Consider the following 19,599-nt stretch of genomic DNA (forward strand, 5'->3'; position numbering starts at 1 on the left):
ACAATGGGGAAAGAGGTGGCTGGTTACTTTTAATGCATCTAAAACCAAGCTTCTATCTTTACATCAACACTCTGATGCCCATCTGGCATCAATTGAAATAAATGGCTCTCATCTTGGGGAGGCTTCATGTTTTGACAAGCTTCTGGGCTTGACCTTTACTCCCGATCTGAAATGGAACATGTATATCAAATCCATTGCCAAGATCGCTGGAAAAACAGTGCGACCCTTCTAGTGCTCTAGTAGAAATCTCACTCCTGATGCAATTCTCTACCTATATAAAAGCCAGGTACAGCCAGTAATGGAGTACTGTTGCTACATCTGGGCAGGAGCTGCTAGAAGCAGCGTATCCTGCCTTGACAGAGTTCAAAATAGACTTTGTAGCTTAGTGGGGGATGCCCTTTTCTCTTCCCTGCAACCTCTTTCTCACTGAAGGGACGTTGCAAACCTGTCTCTGTATTATCGGTATTTTAATGGTAATTGCTTGTCGGAGTTTCAATCTATGCCCCCCCCCCACACACACACACTCACCAAAATTTCACAAAAAACACTCATCTAGCCAAAATCACTATCAATAATTTCCCAAACTTTTTATCTGTACCTAAACCTAAATGTAGATTCCATGAACAAAGCTCCTTTCTTAGAACTGCACGCTTGTGGAACTCTCTTCTGTTTGTAATCTGATTATCTTGAAGTCCAGCGTAAACAAGTTCTTGATGAACCGTCCCCCTATATAATCCAATTTACAAAATTCCCACTACTTATGTTTAATACACTATAATCACATTGATTAATATATACCCATTAACCCTTATCCTCGAGTGGCCTCTGGGCCTTGATAAGTGGTGATTTCACTGTAAAAAGAAAAAAGTGATGACTCCTATGTAAAATAAAAAAAAAAAGGAAATAAGTATAACAAAGTTATTGGAATTGAGGTTAGTCAAAAGACAATGAAAAGAAAGGTGTTCACAAAGGCACCCAAAATAGGATTGTTAATCAAAGTGTGGCAGGTGACTCAGAAAAGGATCAAACATACAGGTCGATATATTTAGATTTATTTTACAGTAGTGATGAGACGATTCCAATATTTTTCCCAATTCTGTACTAAATTTTCAATTCCGATACAATTACTGATTCCAATTCTTTATAAATCTCTAAATATTTAACTATAGAGTTGTTGTTTATTCCTGATTATCGTAAAACCATGTGTTAAAAATGCAGGTATTTTCTCAAGCGTAAAAATACACTTGTGTGGGGATGATGTATGGATATTAGTTTTCCTGGTCGTTTAAAAATCTATAAATATTTATTATTATACCATTACTACCAACAGTGGAATATTTTGCTTTAAACAAAATCAAGTAAAAAAAAAAAAAAATTGTTTTAGGCATCCGAAAATAAGCACAAATTTTTCCGATACTGATTCCGATACCCCCCAATAGTTCCAATGTTTCCGATTCCGATTAATTATCCCAACACCAGTTTACAGTTTTAGGAATGACAATGAGTTTTGCAATGGTTGATGACTGAAATAATTTACGAACTGTCATGAGTTTGAGGGTTGAAGCAAATCAAGATAGTCTGACATCAATTGATGAAGACTGCCTTGAAAGAAGATACACACACACACACACACACAGAATATACCCGATATACGGAATGTGTTAGCGTGTGTGTTTTCTTTTTGCTTCTCGTTGTGTATTTTTATATTTGTAAGCCACTGTGCTCATTTCCCCGGCAGTTTCTAATGTGTGAAGGAAAGATGAAAGAGAAGAAGACTACAGAAACAACATTGGGGTCAACAATGATTGTCGAATGGGTACATCGTTCGATCACAGGGGAAGGCACCACTCCTTTTTCAGTGTTACACCACTTAGCCTTGATCCTCAGTCTATAAATCTGAGTGTTTTACAAGCAGGAATTAAGTACCATTTTTTTTTTCTAGTCTGTTATGACTTGACCAAGGATTGAACCTTAATCTCCCAGTCTATTAGTGAGCAGTCTAATCATTATGCTAAATGATGCATTAGTCTATATGTTAGGCTTCGTACATGAAATTAATTAACATGTTCTTCAACTGTTTGTCATCCTACATAAATGGGTTAAATGAATTTATCTACCAATATATCTTGTTTTAATGCCATTTTGTATTTCTTTCAAGGGTACGATAACTATTGGAATCGATGCTACAGATATGTTTGACCATTACGACCTTGATCCAGAGAATGAGTAAGTACACATTTCTTTTAGACAATTCTTGTTGTATTCCTGCTAAAATATGATAAATATTTATGTTCTATCGCTAAACATTCTGCTCAGTTATATAAACTATATTCATCTGTGTTTCGCAATGTTTCTGAGTATTGTTGTTAGCATTTTTTCTTTTTGGGAAAGCGGTGGGGTGGGGGGTCTCTTTTTTAATTATCTTCATAATTTAACCCTTTTTTTTTTGTTTTTTTTTTTTTTTGCATAGCCATTGATAGAATATCAATATAAAAATCAAATTCTGTTTTAATCTGATTGTTCCCAAAATGTTCTTAATTCCTTTTATTTACCATTATTTCTGAATTCATCTTATTCTATCTGAAAGTGTTCTACATTATTAGTGGTCTTAATTTGATCTGATCAAAAATATATTACTTTATTGACAAAGAAATTAGTACAGTTAATTTTTGAAATTTGTATTCTAGATTAAAGAGAATTTTTTTTTTAAATGTCTACCAGAAATACCATTATTTTGAAAGTTTCAATTTAATTGCATCTCATTTTTTTTATATTAAAACAGCAAATTCTAATTATTCTAATCTTTTGTTTTTGTTTTGTTAGTTTTGTCATTTTTCTTTGTATGCTTTCCAATCTCAATATTACATTGTACTTTCCATGTCTAGACACTTGAACCTAGATATGTGTGAAATGCTCTATATGAAGTCTTATTAGAGTTATTTATTAATACATAAAGAACAAACACATGTTTTGTTAGTTCCCCAACAAAAGGAGAATGGACCTGTAAATTCATCTTGGTCTGTTCCTCTGTCCGCACTTTTCTCATAACTATGCCTTGGAATTTTTTTTAAATTTTGCACAAACATTAAACATAATACGAGTAAAAAAGTAACAGAACAGATTTTCCGGGAAAACTCTGATTGCCCCCCTTGGGGTGCCTTTTGGGTTAAAATAGTTAAAATTGACATTTTTGTGTTTATTAAAAAAAAATTGATGCCTTGAATTTTTATAAAACTTTCTGAAAAGTTGTAACTAACTGATTTCTATATAATTTTGTTTGTCTATACTTCATGATAACTCTTGTGTGTCCACAAAGAAAAATCAAGAAGGGAGTGGTTTGCTGGGTCCAAAGTAGAGTTTAAGGCAAACTGACGGGCAAGCGTGTTAGTTTTCTCAGTTGCCGTGCAAACAACCTCATGATTGTTGGATAGTGGGGGAATTATTCAATGCTCATTATTTACTACACTGTTGTAGAGTTTCCAGAAATCATGAGTTCCTAATTTTTGTGCTTCAATGCATTTTCTAGTCGTTTCAGTACAGTCTCTCTTAGCTGTCGCTATTTCTTTCTTATAATTACTTCTAGCTTCTATAAACTTTTGTCTGTTTGTACTGGACTTATGCCAGATTAATCTATGGTTTGCCTTTGAGCTATGGCAGCTGTGCAAGTAGAAGTGGATCATCGGGGAGAGTGGGATTTGCTATAGAACTTTTGTGTGGGAACATGTGCTTCGATTGCTACTTTGAACCATTCAGTGGTCTCATTTGCACACTGTTCCACAGGAAGAGAAAAGTTTTGAATTATTGTTGATTTATTTCCCTATTTTTTATTTTATTTTATTTTTTTTTTTTTTAGATTCTTTTGAAAAATAGTGAGCAAGATGGTCATTTCTCGAATACTCATAAGATTTGATTTTTTTTTGGTTTCTTTTTATAGAACTGCTTGATCAATTCACCTGATTTTTGGAATATTATATTTTTGTTTAGTCATGAGTACATACATACAAATTTTTCTTTTATTTTTGTTTTTTTAATAGAGGGGGAATTCTGGACAAAAAGCAAACTCTTTATTTAACTTCACTCATCTTATATCCGACCTGTGACCTTGGTGACTAATTAGTTGTTTTGTCACTATCAGCAAACACTACCTATAATATGGTAGCTATATTACTAGTTATCCCAAGCTGAAATTTTATTTCTATCATAAAATCTTTTAATGTGGATACATACATAGATCTTTGCAAAGTATGAACAATTTCAAATTTATTTTTGTAGTTCACTTATCCACCAAATTATAACTTATAATTATAATTTATATTATATTATAATTTAGTTTGTTAGAAATTAGAAAATTTGCAGTCTGCAGCCTTCTGTGCTATTGTTCCAGAAGTTAAATTTCTTACTGTATAACTAAAACTGCAGGTTTCAAACAAGTGAAAAATCCTTACAGATGTAATGTCATTCTGTGGTAAAAGAAAATTAATGATAATGGAGGCGATAATTATTAGATTAAATCCAACTAAACACTGAGCAAAATCTTATTATGGCTAAAAAAAAAAATGTTTAAAAAAAAAGTGTAAACTTTGTGCAGTAGTGCTATTTTTTGATTGTTAATATAATATTCATTTCAACAGCTGAGTCTTTTTAATATGGATCATGGTACATTAAAGATAAGCTACATTTTTCTTTTGAGAGTAAATCAATAAAAAATAACCACTTCTTGTCCTGAATTCCTTATATGTTAAACAAAATTTTTTTAAAAATCTCTATAATATACGTCCCCATAACAAAATGAAAATATCATATTCCAAAAATCACATAACTTGGTTTTATTTTTATATCAAATTTTATGAGTATCTAAGAAGTGACTGTTTTGCCCACCATTCTGAAGAAAAATGTAAGAAATGAAGGGAGATAACTAAACAATAATTTGTACTTATGTTGTAATGCCTATGATATCCAATTAATCGTTTGAAAATAATTTTCTTTATTAAAATAAAACTACTTGATCAATTTATGTGATTTTTAAAATATATTTTTGTTTTGTCATGTGTACATACATCATACAGATTTTTTTTGTTTTTAATATAGGGAATTTTGATCAAGAACAAAAATTGTTTGATTTTTATGCTGTTGCGTTTTTGATTTCAATAAATATTTGAATAATAGTAAATTAAAAAAATTGATTGTGTTATTATCAAAGTTCCGCTGACATGAGAAATACACCTATACAAGTAATGGTCACACAATTTTATTAATATAGAGAATATATTAAATTCTATATGGTAATATATTTTATCAAAAATGAAGCTGACTTCTTTGATTTGTCTTTCAGGTCTTTTATTCCCTACTTTGAAGTGAATAATATGACATTAAGTCAGTCAGTTGAAGCACCTCTTACTCTGAGTGACACGGTCACGTTTGGTGGTAACATCGAAGCACAAAACGGAAACGGCAATGGAAATATTATGATGATGTGGAAAAGGTTGATATCAGAAAAATCGTGGACGGAGGTAGGTTTTCGTTTAATTATTATAAAAAAACAGTGCATTCTGAAAATATTTTTTAATATGAAATTTTTTTTATTCCATATACAAATATTTTTTTATTTATTTCCTTGAAGAAAAAGTAACTGATGTTTTATATTATTTTCAGAGCAAAGGAAATTTTTTTTTCTTTTTATGAGAGGAAATATAAAAAAAAAAAACTATCGCATATATATGCATGTGTATCTATTTGTGTGTTTAAATATTTTGAATAAGAGAAGATTTTTTGCAGCATTTAATCTCAATGTGATTTTTTAAATATTTTTTAGTTCTTAATGCAATTGAAAATGTGTGCTATATAATTTTTTTTTTTTTTTCTTATCTAAGCATTTCTTATTCGAATCAATAATTCTAATTCAAATTTAATGAAAAACAAATTGTACCTGAATATAAATAACATTTTCTCTTTTCTGTATTTGTACTATACAGTAAAGTCTGTACTGGATTTCTTAGTCTGTCATACACAGTCAAATGTTTGATTAGGGTGAAGTTCAAGTGTGAGATAGATCTTGGTGTACGGTATCCAACCAATTTGAAATCCATTTCCGCGACAGTGATGTCATCCGTGCACAATACATATCCATAATATATATACTAGTTGACCCTATTTGGTGTTGCCCGGATAGAAATATAGTGTTGAATGGATGTTTTAGAGAAAAATAATTCAAAGTTCATAAAAAGTCACATTTTGCACAAGTAAATGTAAAATCATTACTCCACTCTGAAAAGAAATAAATACCCGTTACCAACCGAACGTACACCACAAAGATCAAATAAGAACATAGCAATGTCCCTCAAATTATTTTATACACTAAGAAAATAAATTAATTTTTTATATTGCACTTTACTGTAAAAAAACAAAACAAGTGTGTATGTAACTTGTATGCATACTCCAGAAAGCTTTGCTACATGCTTGAAAACAAAATTTCCATCACTTGTCATGGCTTGGGCCAGTATTTTAGCTATTAGGAGTGGCATACCAGTATCAACCCATATCTGGTCAGCTCATCTATTTGACAGTCCTCCTCTTCATCTGTTTTTATTGAAATCTTTATATCATTTCTTTACATAGCTGGAGTCTAGTAGCCAGGAAACATATCAAAACCATGGATAGTTTTTAAACATGTCATTTCAAAGACATTGATCTTTCTATCATGCTTTGTCAGTGTAGTCCATGTTTCACTTGCATATATAGCAATAGGAATCTTGATACACTCTAAAGCTTGAACTTCAGAGTTGTTGATATGTCCTTCCTGCTCTATATCTTTCTTTTTAATTGTCCAAATGCAAAAGTTTCTATTACTAGTTTTCTAATATCAGATGAGGATACTGAAACAAATGAGGTAAAAACACAAAATCTTTGAGTTTATTTTTTTTTCCATCAGTGATGTTTCTGACAAAGGGGGAAGAATTGTTGTTTCCTAGGTCAGAGGTCAGGATCTATCAGCTCACACTTACTGCTGGCTGATTTTTGACTTTGAAGTAGAAGTTTTTTTTTTTTAGCTCCGTAGATTAAATGGTTTCATGGAGTGATTTCCATTAAAAAAATGTTATTTCAAAGACAGCTTCTTCTCATGCTCTGTCAGTATATCATATACAGCAATAGGAACAATCATTGCATTGTAAAGTTTAAACTTCAAAGGTGTTCATATGTTCTTGCTGATCTATATCTTTCCTTTTGGTTGTCCAAATGCAGAAATTGCTATCCTTATTCTTCTGATAATATCAGATGAAGATCAGGGAAAGAATGAGGCAAGAAACACAAAATCTTTGGGTTTTGTTTACATTTTATTTAAATTATTTTCGTCTAAATAATGTGCAAATATTTGACATATGAACTGTGTCAGAGTCGATATGTCAAATAAAACAACCTGAGTGAATTCACATATGAAAATAGGTTTCATAATATTTCTCCTTAGACGCTCGTATTGTTCACCCCTAATCTTAACCTGGTTCTCTTCCTCCTCCTCCTTCCTTTGTCTCATCTTCATTTTTTTCACTCTACTCCTCTGTTTCTTAGCCTGACTCACCCTCTCTTTTCATAGTATTCCTTTTTCCTCTCTCTCAGTTTCTCAGAATTAATTTTCTTGGCCAATCGATATCTGAGTGAGGAGTGGGATTTATTTGTTAATGAAATAGTGATCTAATGAAAACATTTTTTTTTCTCAGAAAAGTAAATTCAAGAGATGTTTTCTAAAAGTGTGTGTACAAGAATGAGACATGAACTAACAGCCTGTCTGAGAAGATGATCGAAAAGGAAAATGGAAGAGTAATTGAAAAGGAAAGATATAATCTTTGGAACTCTAATCATATGAACCAATGACAATAGTCTTTTTTATTATTTTTAATCTAAAGAAAATATGTTGTTTCAACTTACTCTAACAGAGAATGGTTACCCATTGAGTTGATATGCATAAACTTTGGATAAACTGCTGAACATTCATGACTAATACTTGGTGGACAAGTCGGACATAGAATGAAGTTTATTTGTACCAAATATGGTTTAATTGCAAAAAGGATTGAATTTTATTAATAATTCATTAGTGTATTTTGGGGGAATCATCCTGTATATAATTCAGGTGATACATCTCACTGTGTTTTAAAGATTTCAGGAGAATAAAGTTCCATATTTCTTGTTTTAGTGCTTATTTTTTGGTACACAGTAATATTTTTCACTAATAAGCAAGTTTATCCATAAGTTTTCCTGTTATTTTATTTTACATGTATCTCAATAAAAATAAACATCCTTGTTCTCTTTCAAGAGTTGGTTAGCAAGTTACACATTCTCACTTCATCCTAGATTTAAATACATCCTAAATTGTTAGACAAATATAAAAGGAAAATTAGATTATTTGTCTACAATATTTGATAATTAATGGTTCTTAGGGGTGTAGGAAGGTGGCCTTTTAATGTCTATGCAGAGTTGATTCATAAGTTAAGTTACTTTGATTATTTTTATTGCTGGATAATTTTTACAATAAATTTTACAGAAAGATTCTACGAAAAATATTGAAAGAATTACACAACAAATGTGGCAGAAGACTAAATGGGGTGGGATGGGTGTTGTGCATCATCCTTTTGGTCTATTCTCTTAAATTAATTAGTCACCACAATACCACGTTCACACTATGGGGCAATCCTACTTAACGTTGCCCTCAACATTTTTTTTATTTACAAAAAAGTATATGTACAATTTCAATTTCATTGGGGGGTGGGGGGTCTAAAAAAGAAAAAACACAACCATAATTCCAAAAAAGTAATAAAATACTAAGTGGCTAATAAGACTTCCAAATTGATCTGTATAGAAATGAGCTGCTCCCCGTTTTCTGGAGTTTTTCCACCATTGAAAACAAGTTAGCCAGTTCTTAGGTAAGAGTGGAGATTATCGGAGGGGAGGGGGTTTAAAAAGAACCAGGGTTCATAGGTATGGGGAGGAAGTGCCTTCTAAGATAGGTGTCAAGTTGTCATATCAGAGTTGGGACAAGACATATGAGGAATGTGAATAATTGCTTTGATGATGGTGGTAAAGTCTCATGATTCAATTCTTCAGTTTTAAACAATTTGGTTTCAATCAATTGCAACCTTTTCCATATTTCTTAAATGAGATATGGCAAATGTTTTTCATTTCATTATTAATTGATGAATAAACTTTGTTACACCAAACAACAATAGCGGATATGTAACTCAAACAATTTTTGTATCACACCAGCTCTGCAGTTCATATTGAAGAGGACCTCAACAAGAATGCATTTTTTTTTAATCCACACTTAATAGTAGCACCCACTGGACCATCTGTAAAAGGTTGAATATTGAATGTAGCAGAAACGTTGCGGGACATATATCGGATAGAAAAGTTGAAAGTAAGTTTTACATTATCTGCTGTGATTATGCAATTCCTATGGCTGTAAACTTAGAAAACAGAGCTGTTAAACCTGACATAGTGATATGGGACAAGGAGAAAATAGCAACTTCAGAAGTTTCTGTGCCCAATGATGCTGCATTCAACAGAGCTGAGAAGGAGAAGATAGCAAGGTTTTATGTACAACATGAAAAGAAACTGGAATCTTAAGATGTCCATCATTCCAGTAATTTGAGGCACAACCGTACTCGTGAGAAAGGATTTCCAAAACTGTCTGGCAAATATACCCAGTGAACCAAGTGCAAGAGATTCAAACTATTGCACTTGAAGGAGCAGTTAGAATTTTAGAAAGATCTCTCAGTTTAAATATATAAGATAGCAAATGAATGTCTGGCATCCAGTAGGATGCCCCATTTCCAGCTAGAATAAAATGATAAGAAAAGAGAAAAAAAAACTTAGCACCCCAATTCTAATCACCATTGTTAAATTTTATTGTTCTTTATTTTCCCTTGTCTCTCGAAATTAAACATTGTTGACTGCTTGGTGATCTGTAACGATGGTAAAATACCCTCCTAATTAAAGCTAAGAGCATTTTCTTACCACTTTCCTAATAGCACAAACTTCTTTCTGAACATTCAACTGAGGAAAGTTTTTGGAAGGAAAGTGACACGTGAAGTTGTTTCATTTGGTACGACAGCAAAAAGACTTGACGATTAAAGAAAGCTTTTTATCAATAGAATGTAGCCAAAGTTTTTTTTTTTTTTTTTTGTTCTGCGATTCATTTTCCCAAGTCTCTTTTCTCAGATTCTATGAAGACTTTACCAGCATCAGCCAAGTGCCCATATTATGGTATTATGGAGTTTTAGTCGCGTGATTGATGTGAAAAGAGTGTGGATATCTAAAAAAAACAAAACAATTTTAAAAATGACCCACTCACTTCAGATAAAGATCATCTAAATGAGATTGGAAAGCATCCATTTCGTTGCAAGAAATTGTATTATATTTCTGAATTTTCGAGATATGGGTTGATAATTCATATTATTTAGATGATCTGGACTACTGTTCTTGTCTTAAGTGTTAATTGCACAAAGTTTCAGTCAATGTAACCTCTGACTTTCTTCTAGTGTATTTTGTCAAACTCTAAAATCTACACGGAATTTTGAACGGAATCCTTTTTTTTAATCCACAGGGGTAGCATGCTCTTGTTCCATCAGCCATAATCGGATAGAAGTTGAAAGTAGTTTGTAATTGTATTTTTAGTGTCGCTTGCACTTAGGATTGAACCCTCAACCTTTAGAAGAGTGTAACTTACTACTGAATTTTACCAAGTAGTTTATCCACTACACCATAGGTTCTTGCAGGACGATTCCTGAGTTCGGCAAATATACCTGAAGAAGGTCATATGTTACATCAACCAAAACTTTGCATAAATAACACTCAAGAGAACAGTAGTTGTAATTCAAATAGTGCAAGAATTTGTGATTATAAAAGTCTTGCAAAATCGACAGTTTCACTTTATAGTAAACCTAGTAGGATAAACGAGTATATCAATTGAACAGGTGCCTCTAATTTTACTTGAAAGATATAAAGAAACCGTGGGAACACTTGAAGCTAGAGAAATGACACCTCATCCTGGCTGCCTGACAAGTTGGTGATTTATGCTTTCTGTGTTTCTTGTTTAAATTTTGTCTTTAATAAAACGGTTTTTATAAAATTCTATTTTTTAAGAACAGAGCTGTAAAGTAGTTTACAAATAGTTTTTGTTATTCGACAGAATACTCCAAAACTGGTGTGTTAGGTAATCCTTAATCCACAGAGTTTCAAAGAGTGTTAATTCTTCTCATCAGAAGAAAAAATGTTAGCCAAATAATCAGATAGTAACACTAAATATTAGCATTTTATGTATTTGCTGGTTAGTGCATTAGATGAAACTAAAAGTTTTATGAGTTTTAGTCATACAATTTAAAAAGACATAAGAATATAAATATGGAAACTAGTTCATGCGAAGAGTTCATTCAGAAATATTTTGAGGAGAAAGTCAGATGTATATAGCCAATGGGTACATATATATAGATAGATATAAATAACTTTGTTTTTGGAGTTTGCTTTTTCTTTGATTAGTAAACTCTTTCTCAAAGCTTGTAGAAATATATTTTCTTATTATATATCAATCCTTATTTAAGAAGCTCAATGTAATTACAGAGCAATATAGAGAATAAATGACAAAAAGTTATATTCCAAAATTCATGCTGTTGACCATCTTATAATTTATTCCTTTAATTCAGTTGACTTATACAATTCTTGACAGTATACTGTCAAGAATTGTGTAAGTCAACTGAATTAAAGGAATAAATTATAAGATGGTCAACATCAATCATGAATTTTGGAATATAACTTTTTATTTATTTTCTCTCTCTCTCTCTCTCTCTCTCTCTCTCTCTCTATATATATATATATATATATATATATATATATATATATACCAGATTTTGGAATCTTAAGTAGGACGACCCCTGGTGTGAATGTAGTATTATGGTGACTGAGAGCTCTGGCTAAGATTAACTTGGTCAACAAAGGTGCAGGGACAATAGTGAAGGTAAATGCCTGTTTCCATTTTTTGATTGGTCTTGTGTCTAATTTTGTTTTGTAAACATTTTAGTCTCAGAATAAAATATATAAATCAAAGTCGTGATCATTAATGGATGACCTGAACAGTCCTTGTGACAGAACACTGTTCTCTCACCTGCTGTACTTTCCAGCATGTCAAATACTTATTCACTTGGTGGAGTATTTGCGTACAGTACTTATGTTCTCAAATATCTGGCTCAATGTCGCTTAATTTTGATGATCTGATGGAAATCGTTATATCAGTGTGACTTAAGCTGTAACTACTTTTTATTTTCACTAACATGTCACTGCTTATTAATGCCCAAAGGCTACTAGAGGATTGGTAATGATTGTTGGGACTGGGTTGAATTGCCCAACAAGAAATTAACATTGGATGTGAAAATAACCATGTTGTAGTCAGCTGGGAAGCAGTTCTATTGTAGTGTGTTCCACAGAGAGGCAGTTCTTAGAAACTTTTCTCATGGAAGTTCTGTTCAGTTGTGGGTGTGCAGAGGAAGAAAGGAAAATTATTTTCATTAGTTGTAGCTCGACGAGTTTTGTGAATGTTTTAAAAGGAGGAATCACAAATTGGAGCTCTGTTAAGCACCTACCATGAAAATGAGTAGAGAAAGACTAGTAACCTCTTTTCTGTGAGGAAGAGGTTATAGGGAAGAGAAAAGGACGACCCTTCACTAGATTTCAAAATCCGTTTTGTTCTGTGTTAAAGCAGAAAAGGGTGTTTTGAGTGGCACCTCCTCAGATGTGGCAACAGAATTCCATCTTAGGGTGTACTTGACTCTAGTTATTAACTTAAAATTAATAAAAGTGGAGTAAAAATTAAGTTTTTGCTGTTAACTAAATAACATTTTGTGAAAAAAAATTTTTTTTTATTTGAATAGTTAGAAAATTATTTTATATATGAGCACAAATGAACCATAATACTTGACATGTCTTTGTACTGCTTTCGACTTTAAAGACAAATTACTTTCAATTTGTTGGTTTTTAGGCTTAAAAATTACTTTCAGATTCTTATGTAGTGTGATGCCACATGTGTCCTCCATGTGACAACAAACGCCAACCCCAACATTGTTTCTGTGGTCTTCTTTACCTTTGTCTTCTCTTTTGGGAACTTTGCTCTAAGACAGTAACTCTTGACATAATAAAGACCTTTGATAGAATATAGCATAAAAGGTTGCTTCACAAACTTGCTATCTATGAAATATCTAGCAATATCTTCTAAACCATTAAGTCCTTTTTTTTCTGATGAGTTTATAAATGGAGTTGTTGATGGTCAGAAGTATCAACACTAACATATCTCATCATCATGATCATTTTAATTTCCATTTTATATGCTGACATGCATTGGACAGATTTTAGAAATTGATTTCCAAACTAACCTATCTCTGACCAGGTCTTTATTCATCCCACTTTCTCTCAAGTACATTCTTATCACTTCCTTCTCATGTTTTCCTTGACTTACCTCTGTAAACTGAACCTATTACTTCAATTGTTCTTCTTATCCAAGAACTCTTATCCATTCTTTCAACGTGGCCATACTATTGAAGTCTCCTGTTCTGCAGACATCTCCCTATACTGTCCAGATTTAATTTTCTTCTGAGATCATTAAGACTCACATTACTCCTTCATCGTCATTCTCATATCATTTTTATCCATGCAATGCATATCCTCAACTCTTATCGGCCAGATTTCACTTTCATACATCATCACACTGCATACACATGCCTGATAAATTCTTTTCTTAGTTAATAATTTAAAAAGAATTTCCCTTTCTTTACGTGCCTAACATCAAATAGAATTTCTATGAACTGTTTCTTCTTAAAAACTTTCCATCTGTGAAATACGTTATCTCTGTAGACTACAGGATCATCTGTCATGATTAATACTCGCTCATAAATTGTCCTCAAATGTTATTCATTCCATTCATTATTTTCAATCCTCTCACAATAATCATTATTTAACTGACAATCCGCCTCATTAACGTTTCACTAACAAATGATTTTTAGTCTTGCTAAGTAGGGACTCAGTCAATTAAAAAAAAAGGCAGCTTTTTTAATTTATATATCATTTAATTGATAAATGAAAAATGATATCTTACTTTGTGAAAACATATAATAGAGTTTGTAAAATATGAAAAGATATAATAGAGTTTGTAAAAAATGAAAAGATATGGTAGAGTTTGTAATAGATGAAAAGGTATGGTAGAGTTTGTAATAGATGAAAAGGTATGGTAGAGTTTGTAATAGATGAAAAGATATGGTAGAGTTTGTAAAAGATGAAAAGATATGGTAGAGTGTGTAATAGATGAAAAGGTATGGTAGAGTTTGTAATAGATGAAAAGATATGGTAGAGTTTGTAATAGATGAAAAGGTATGGTAGAGTTTGTAATAGATGAAAAGGTATGGTAGAGTTTGTAATAGATGAAAAGGTATGGTAGAGTTTGTAATAGATGAAAAGGTATGGTAGAGTTTGTAATAGATGAAAAGGTATGGTAGAGTTTGTAATAGATGAAAAGATATGGTAGAGTTTGTAAAAGATGAAAAGATATCCCCACAAGAAAAAGTTGAGGCTAGTCAAGTCTGGTGAACATGGTAGCTATTTGACATTGCCAAAACACAGCCTGAGAAAATCCATGATGTCTCTTGCCATATGTGCCGTTGCCCCATCCAGTTAGAACCATAATCCGGGCCTATTTTGAATTTGTGGGTGTAGGAAGTCTATAATCATAGTCCACTATCTCTCTCCAGTAACAGTGACAGCATTTTCGTTTTGATCTTCCAAAAAATAAAGTCCAATAATCGTCTCTTCCGTTACTGCACATCATACAGTACACTTTATGAGATGCAACTGCTTTTGATGAATAGCTCTTGGATTTTCAGAGCCCCAGAATCTGTAATTTTGTTTAACGAATCCATTCAAATGAAAATAGGCTTCATCTAACATAATTAACTATTGCAGAAAATTGGGGTCATTTTAGATAAGTTCTTGCATTTGAACTGCATGTTGAGCCCTTGTTTGAAAATATTCAGGCTTTAAGTGTTAAACAAGCTGCGTTTTATAAGGAAAGAGTTTTAAACTGGGCAGAATATTGTGTTCTGAGCTTTAACATATCCCAAGTTGTGTGGAACGTTGTCGAATCAATGTTTCAGGATGCTGCTCCACACTCTCTCGCACTCTTTCCCTATTTTCATTTGTGATGACGTTTCGAGGTTTGCCAGCTCACTAAAGATCAAGTACAGCTCCTTGGTCTTCAAATCTGCGCACAATGTTTCGAATTGTGTTGTGACTTGGGCTATCTCTTACATGAAAATGCTCTTTGAGTCAAAACAATTGACCCCTGATTTTGGTAAAACAATTTCACAACTTGCGTATGTTGTTCAATGCTATACTTATCTATAATTAATTTCCAAAATATTATCTGTAAAATATCTGAAATAGAGAAAAAATAATAATCATTAATATGACTATTTGGACATGCTGTACTTTTATTTTTAACTATAAAATCCAATTTTATGAGTAAGCAAAAAGGGACTGCCTCCATCTTAAAAAAAGGGGCAGATAAGTCCACAATAATTCAAACTTGCAAGATCAGCCTTATTAATGTTAACGATTTCACATGAATTGCTTAAAATCATTTAAAAATAATTTTCAGGTTTGTTTACAAGCTACAGAAATTTGGAAAAGTGGTCAAAAAATCAAATATATAACAAACTAGCAGATGAATGCAATTCCATGATCCATATATAACAAAGTTATATTTTCTTTTTAAATAAATAGAAAAAAGAGTTTTTAATCTGAATATCAATACACAAAAAAAAAAAAATTATAGGAATACAAATAAATCTTGCCAAAGGTAAGATAAGATACTGTTCTACTTAATTGGATAGGTTTTTAGTGTTTTAATTTAATGTAAAATGTTTATTCGGCTTGAAAAACAAACAATATCAACTGGTATGCGACCACAAGAAAACGTGGCCGCGTAAATACTAGGTACAGGCAAAATGAATACCGATGCTCAAAATGTATAAACATTTTGACCCCCCTCTCTTTACTTAAAAAATCACCAAAAATCAGGAAATTAACCAATTTTAATGGAATTTTCAGTATTTATCAAATAATGATCGTGGAATATAATGAACTAATTATTTTTATTTAAATCTTAGTGAAAATGTATTTTGTTTAAACAAAAAATACTTTTACTAAAGTTATGGTTTCCAGCAGTAAATAAAAATTTATTTTTGCTTTTTAGTCGTGTACAAGCGACTCTATAAGTCACTCTGTCAGTCCATCGGTAACACTTTTGTGCTTGGCCTTTTTGGTTAAGATCAGAGGTCTGTTGTTAATAGATGCTTTTCTTAGCTTTTTATGTTTTTCATGGCCTTTTGGCCAAGATCATCTAAATTTAAATGTTTTAAAAACTGGGAGTTAAGTAGGACGTTCCCCAATATGAAAGGGTGAATGTGGTATTATGGTGAAAGAAGATACTAGCTGGGAGAAACTTTTGATTTTGTTTAGTTCTGGAGTGACAAGGATGACCAACGACCCCCACAATCCCCCCTTTTGAGTTGGCCATGTGCCTAAGTTTTTTGTTCATCGTTGATTTTGACTGTATTTTTAACATGAATAAAAGATTTAATATCTCAAAGTGTAGTATCTGTTCCAGCAGATACTGCAAGCAAAGACCATATGTGGGAGCAATCACACATATAAGACTTTCGTCAATGTAGGGGAAGCCCTTCATACCAGTTATCACTATCCAGCTCCCCTACTCCCCGGAGAGTTGGTCCCTATTTCCCCTTCACTCATCACCTAAAAAAAACGGCCTTGTGCTTCATTTTCTCGGTGGGGGAGCAAATAAATACCAACCCTTCATACCAATTGTCACTATCCAGCTCCCCTACTCCCCGGGGTGTTGGTCCCCATTTTACCATCACTCCTCACATTAAAAATTGGCCTTGTGCCTAATTTGCTCGGTGGGGGAGAGCAAATAAATACCCTTTTCTTGGCCTTTTGGCCAAGATCAAAGTGTAGTATCTGTTCTTAATAGATGCTGTACTTACATTTGTAATTTTTCCTTGGCCACATGGCTAAGATCAAAGTGTAGTATATGTTCTTAACAGATGCTGCACTTACGCTTGTAACTTTTCCTAGGCAATCGAAGGGGAAACCCTTCCATACTAAGGCATTTTTAGTCGCATGCAAGTCACTCCATCGGTCGGTCTGTAACACATTTACATTTTATTTATTTTTTTTAGCAAGGGGTATGGAGTAACATTTTTGTCCCTCCGATTTATCAGAGAGGGACCTATGTTTTCAATGGGTCCGTCTGTCCATTAGTCCGGATGATTGACGGATAACCGTCCATTAGTTTTTCCTGAAATTTTGTCGCAAATTATATTTTAATATATAAATGTGCATAGTAAAAAAAATTTATTTTTTTTTTGAAAAATCCTGTTTTGCCCGTGGGGGCTCAAAAGAGGTAAAAAATGGCCCAAAATAACACTTTTTGTCCCGTAACATTTGATCCATCCATTAGATTTTTCTGAAACTTGCCCAAAATGTGGAGGGCATTGTTCTTAATATAAATTCAGTATGGGTGACCCTGGCAAAAGTCTGGATTGCATCCCCTGGGGACTTTTAGTACTGAAAACACCCTTTCTTCTGGCACGTTTTTCATATTTCTCAACAAAAACTTATATGTATGTCTATATAATGGTTGCCAATGTTTCTGAATGTAAATATACATGTGTTTAGGTGTGAAACTGCACTGTTTGTCTATTGTCACTGATATTCGGCATTCCATAACTGGTCAAAAATGGACCAAAATTGCAAATAATGACACTTTTTGCCCATAATTTTGACCTATCCATTACATTTTTCTGAAACTTGTCCAAAATGTACAGGGCATTGTTCTTAATATAAATTCAGTATGGGTGACCCTAGCAAAATTCTGCTTTGCGCCCCCCCCCCCGGGGACTTTTAGTGCTAAAAATGCCCTTTTTTCATATTTCTCAATAAAAAAACTTAATAGATATATCTATATAGTGCTCTCCCATGGTGCTGAATTCAAATATACATGTGTTACAGTGTAAAACTGCATAGTTTGTCCATTGTCACTGGTATTCAGCATTCCAAGGGGCTCATAAGGGGTAAAAAATGTACCAAAATTGCAAATAATGACACTTTTTGCCTCATAAATTTTTAACTATCCATTAGACTTTTCTGAAACTTGTCCAAAATGTAACTTTTCCTTGGCCACATGGCTAAGATCAAAGGGTAGTATCTGTTCTTAACCGATGTTGCACTTGTTTGTACCTAATAAGTAAATGTGGTACGGACCGACCGACGGAGAATATTTTTTTTTTTAAAATGCATGCAACAGAATGTTTTTTTTTTTTAGTCGTGTGCAAGCAACTCTATAAGTCACTCAGTCGGTCGGTCCATAACACATGTACTTTTTATTTCATTTTATGTTTACTATTTATTGGTTTTCGGGGTTCCTGAATACTAAAATAACGTTTCAAATTCCCTAAATCAAATAATTTTTGTGATATAAAGTGGGGGATCACTTTTCTGTATTAATTTAATGTAAAATGATCACCCACTTTACAACCAGTCAGTCTCAAAGCCATTCAAGTCATTCTCCAGATCATTCAAGTTGTTTTTGAAGGATTCCAGTTATTTTTTAAGCATTCAAGTCATTCTTAAGGTCATTCAATTCGTCCTTAAGTTCATTGAAGTCATTCTAAGTCATTTACTTTTTATTTATTTAAGTCATTTCAGCCCATTTTTCGGTCATTTTAGTTTATCTTTAAGAATTTCATGTCAATCCTACATTCACGCATTCATTCATTACACGAGAGCACGCGACTAATGGCTATCGGCCTTGTTTTATATAAATAAAGTATCATAATTTGTAACAATAAAAATAAAATAATTTTTACAGGAACATTACGAAAAAAAGCCCCTAATGTCCGTATTAATGAATGCGATATAACTCGAAGAAAAATAAATTTCTCGAACTACTGATATTGCCATTAAGCATTGTTTATTTAATATTTTCACACAAAAAAATTATAATTGCAAAAAATATATGTATATATATATTTAAAAAAAATTTTTATTTTTTTATTATATTTTCACCCCAAACAAGGCACATTGCCACTTTGGTATAAGAGACTACTATCAGGGGCAACAACTACTGGGGTACTATGTAGGGATTTGGGCAGCAAGATGTCGGTTCACGTTACACTTGAACTTCTGCACGTCAGTACAGTTGGGGAAGCAAGGACCTGGAATGGAATTCCAAAGTTTAGCAGTTCTGGGGAAGAAACTACTGGAGTAGAAAGATCTTTTACATCTAGTCCTTTGAACCTTGTCTAGGAGCGAGAGACTAGTAGCAGATGCACCAGCCCAAATATGACAGCAATACTCCATACATGGGCAAATAGTGGCCTTATAGAGGTACAGGATACTTTCGGGTGTTAGTAGTTTTCTAGCACAGTAGACAGAGCCTACCTTCTTCGCAGCGGCCCTGGCAATGCTTTCAATGTAATTGTTCCAACTCATGTT

At 32.7% G+C, this 19,599-nt stretch overlaps 1 protein-coding gene and 1 pseudogene across 1 annotated transcript in view; both read left to right on the top strand.

Annotated features, from left to right (window-relative positions):
• The window catches only part of LOC145291926 (dnaJ homolog subfamily C member 11-like), a 171,484-nt gene that overhangs the window by 61,744 nt on the left and 90,141 nt on the right, over window positions 1-19,599 (top strand). Inside the window, exons 5-6 of the mRNA XM_080137829.1 lie at window positions 2,159-2,226; window positions 5,333-5,510. Of these exons, the coding sequence (XP_079993955.1) occupies window positions 2,159-2,226; window positions 5,333-5,510 (246 nt within the window). The remainder of the gene's footprint in view (window positions 1-2,158; window positions 2,227-5,332; window positions 5,511-19,599) is intronic.
• LOC145242367 (U2 spliceosomal RNA) lies at window positions 17,021-17,166 on the top strand (annotated as a pseudogene).

Source organism: Euprymna scolopes, chromosome 2 (assembly GCF_053919585.1).
Source record: "Euprymna scolopes isolate OS-2025 chromosome 2, ASM5391958v1, whole genome shotgun sequence".
NCBI classification, from domain to species: Eukaryota; Metazoa; Mollusca; class Cephalopoda; order Sepiida; family Sepiolidae; genus Euprymna; species Euprymna scolopes.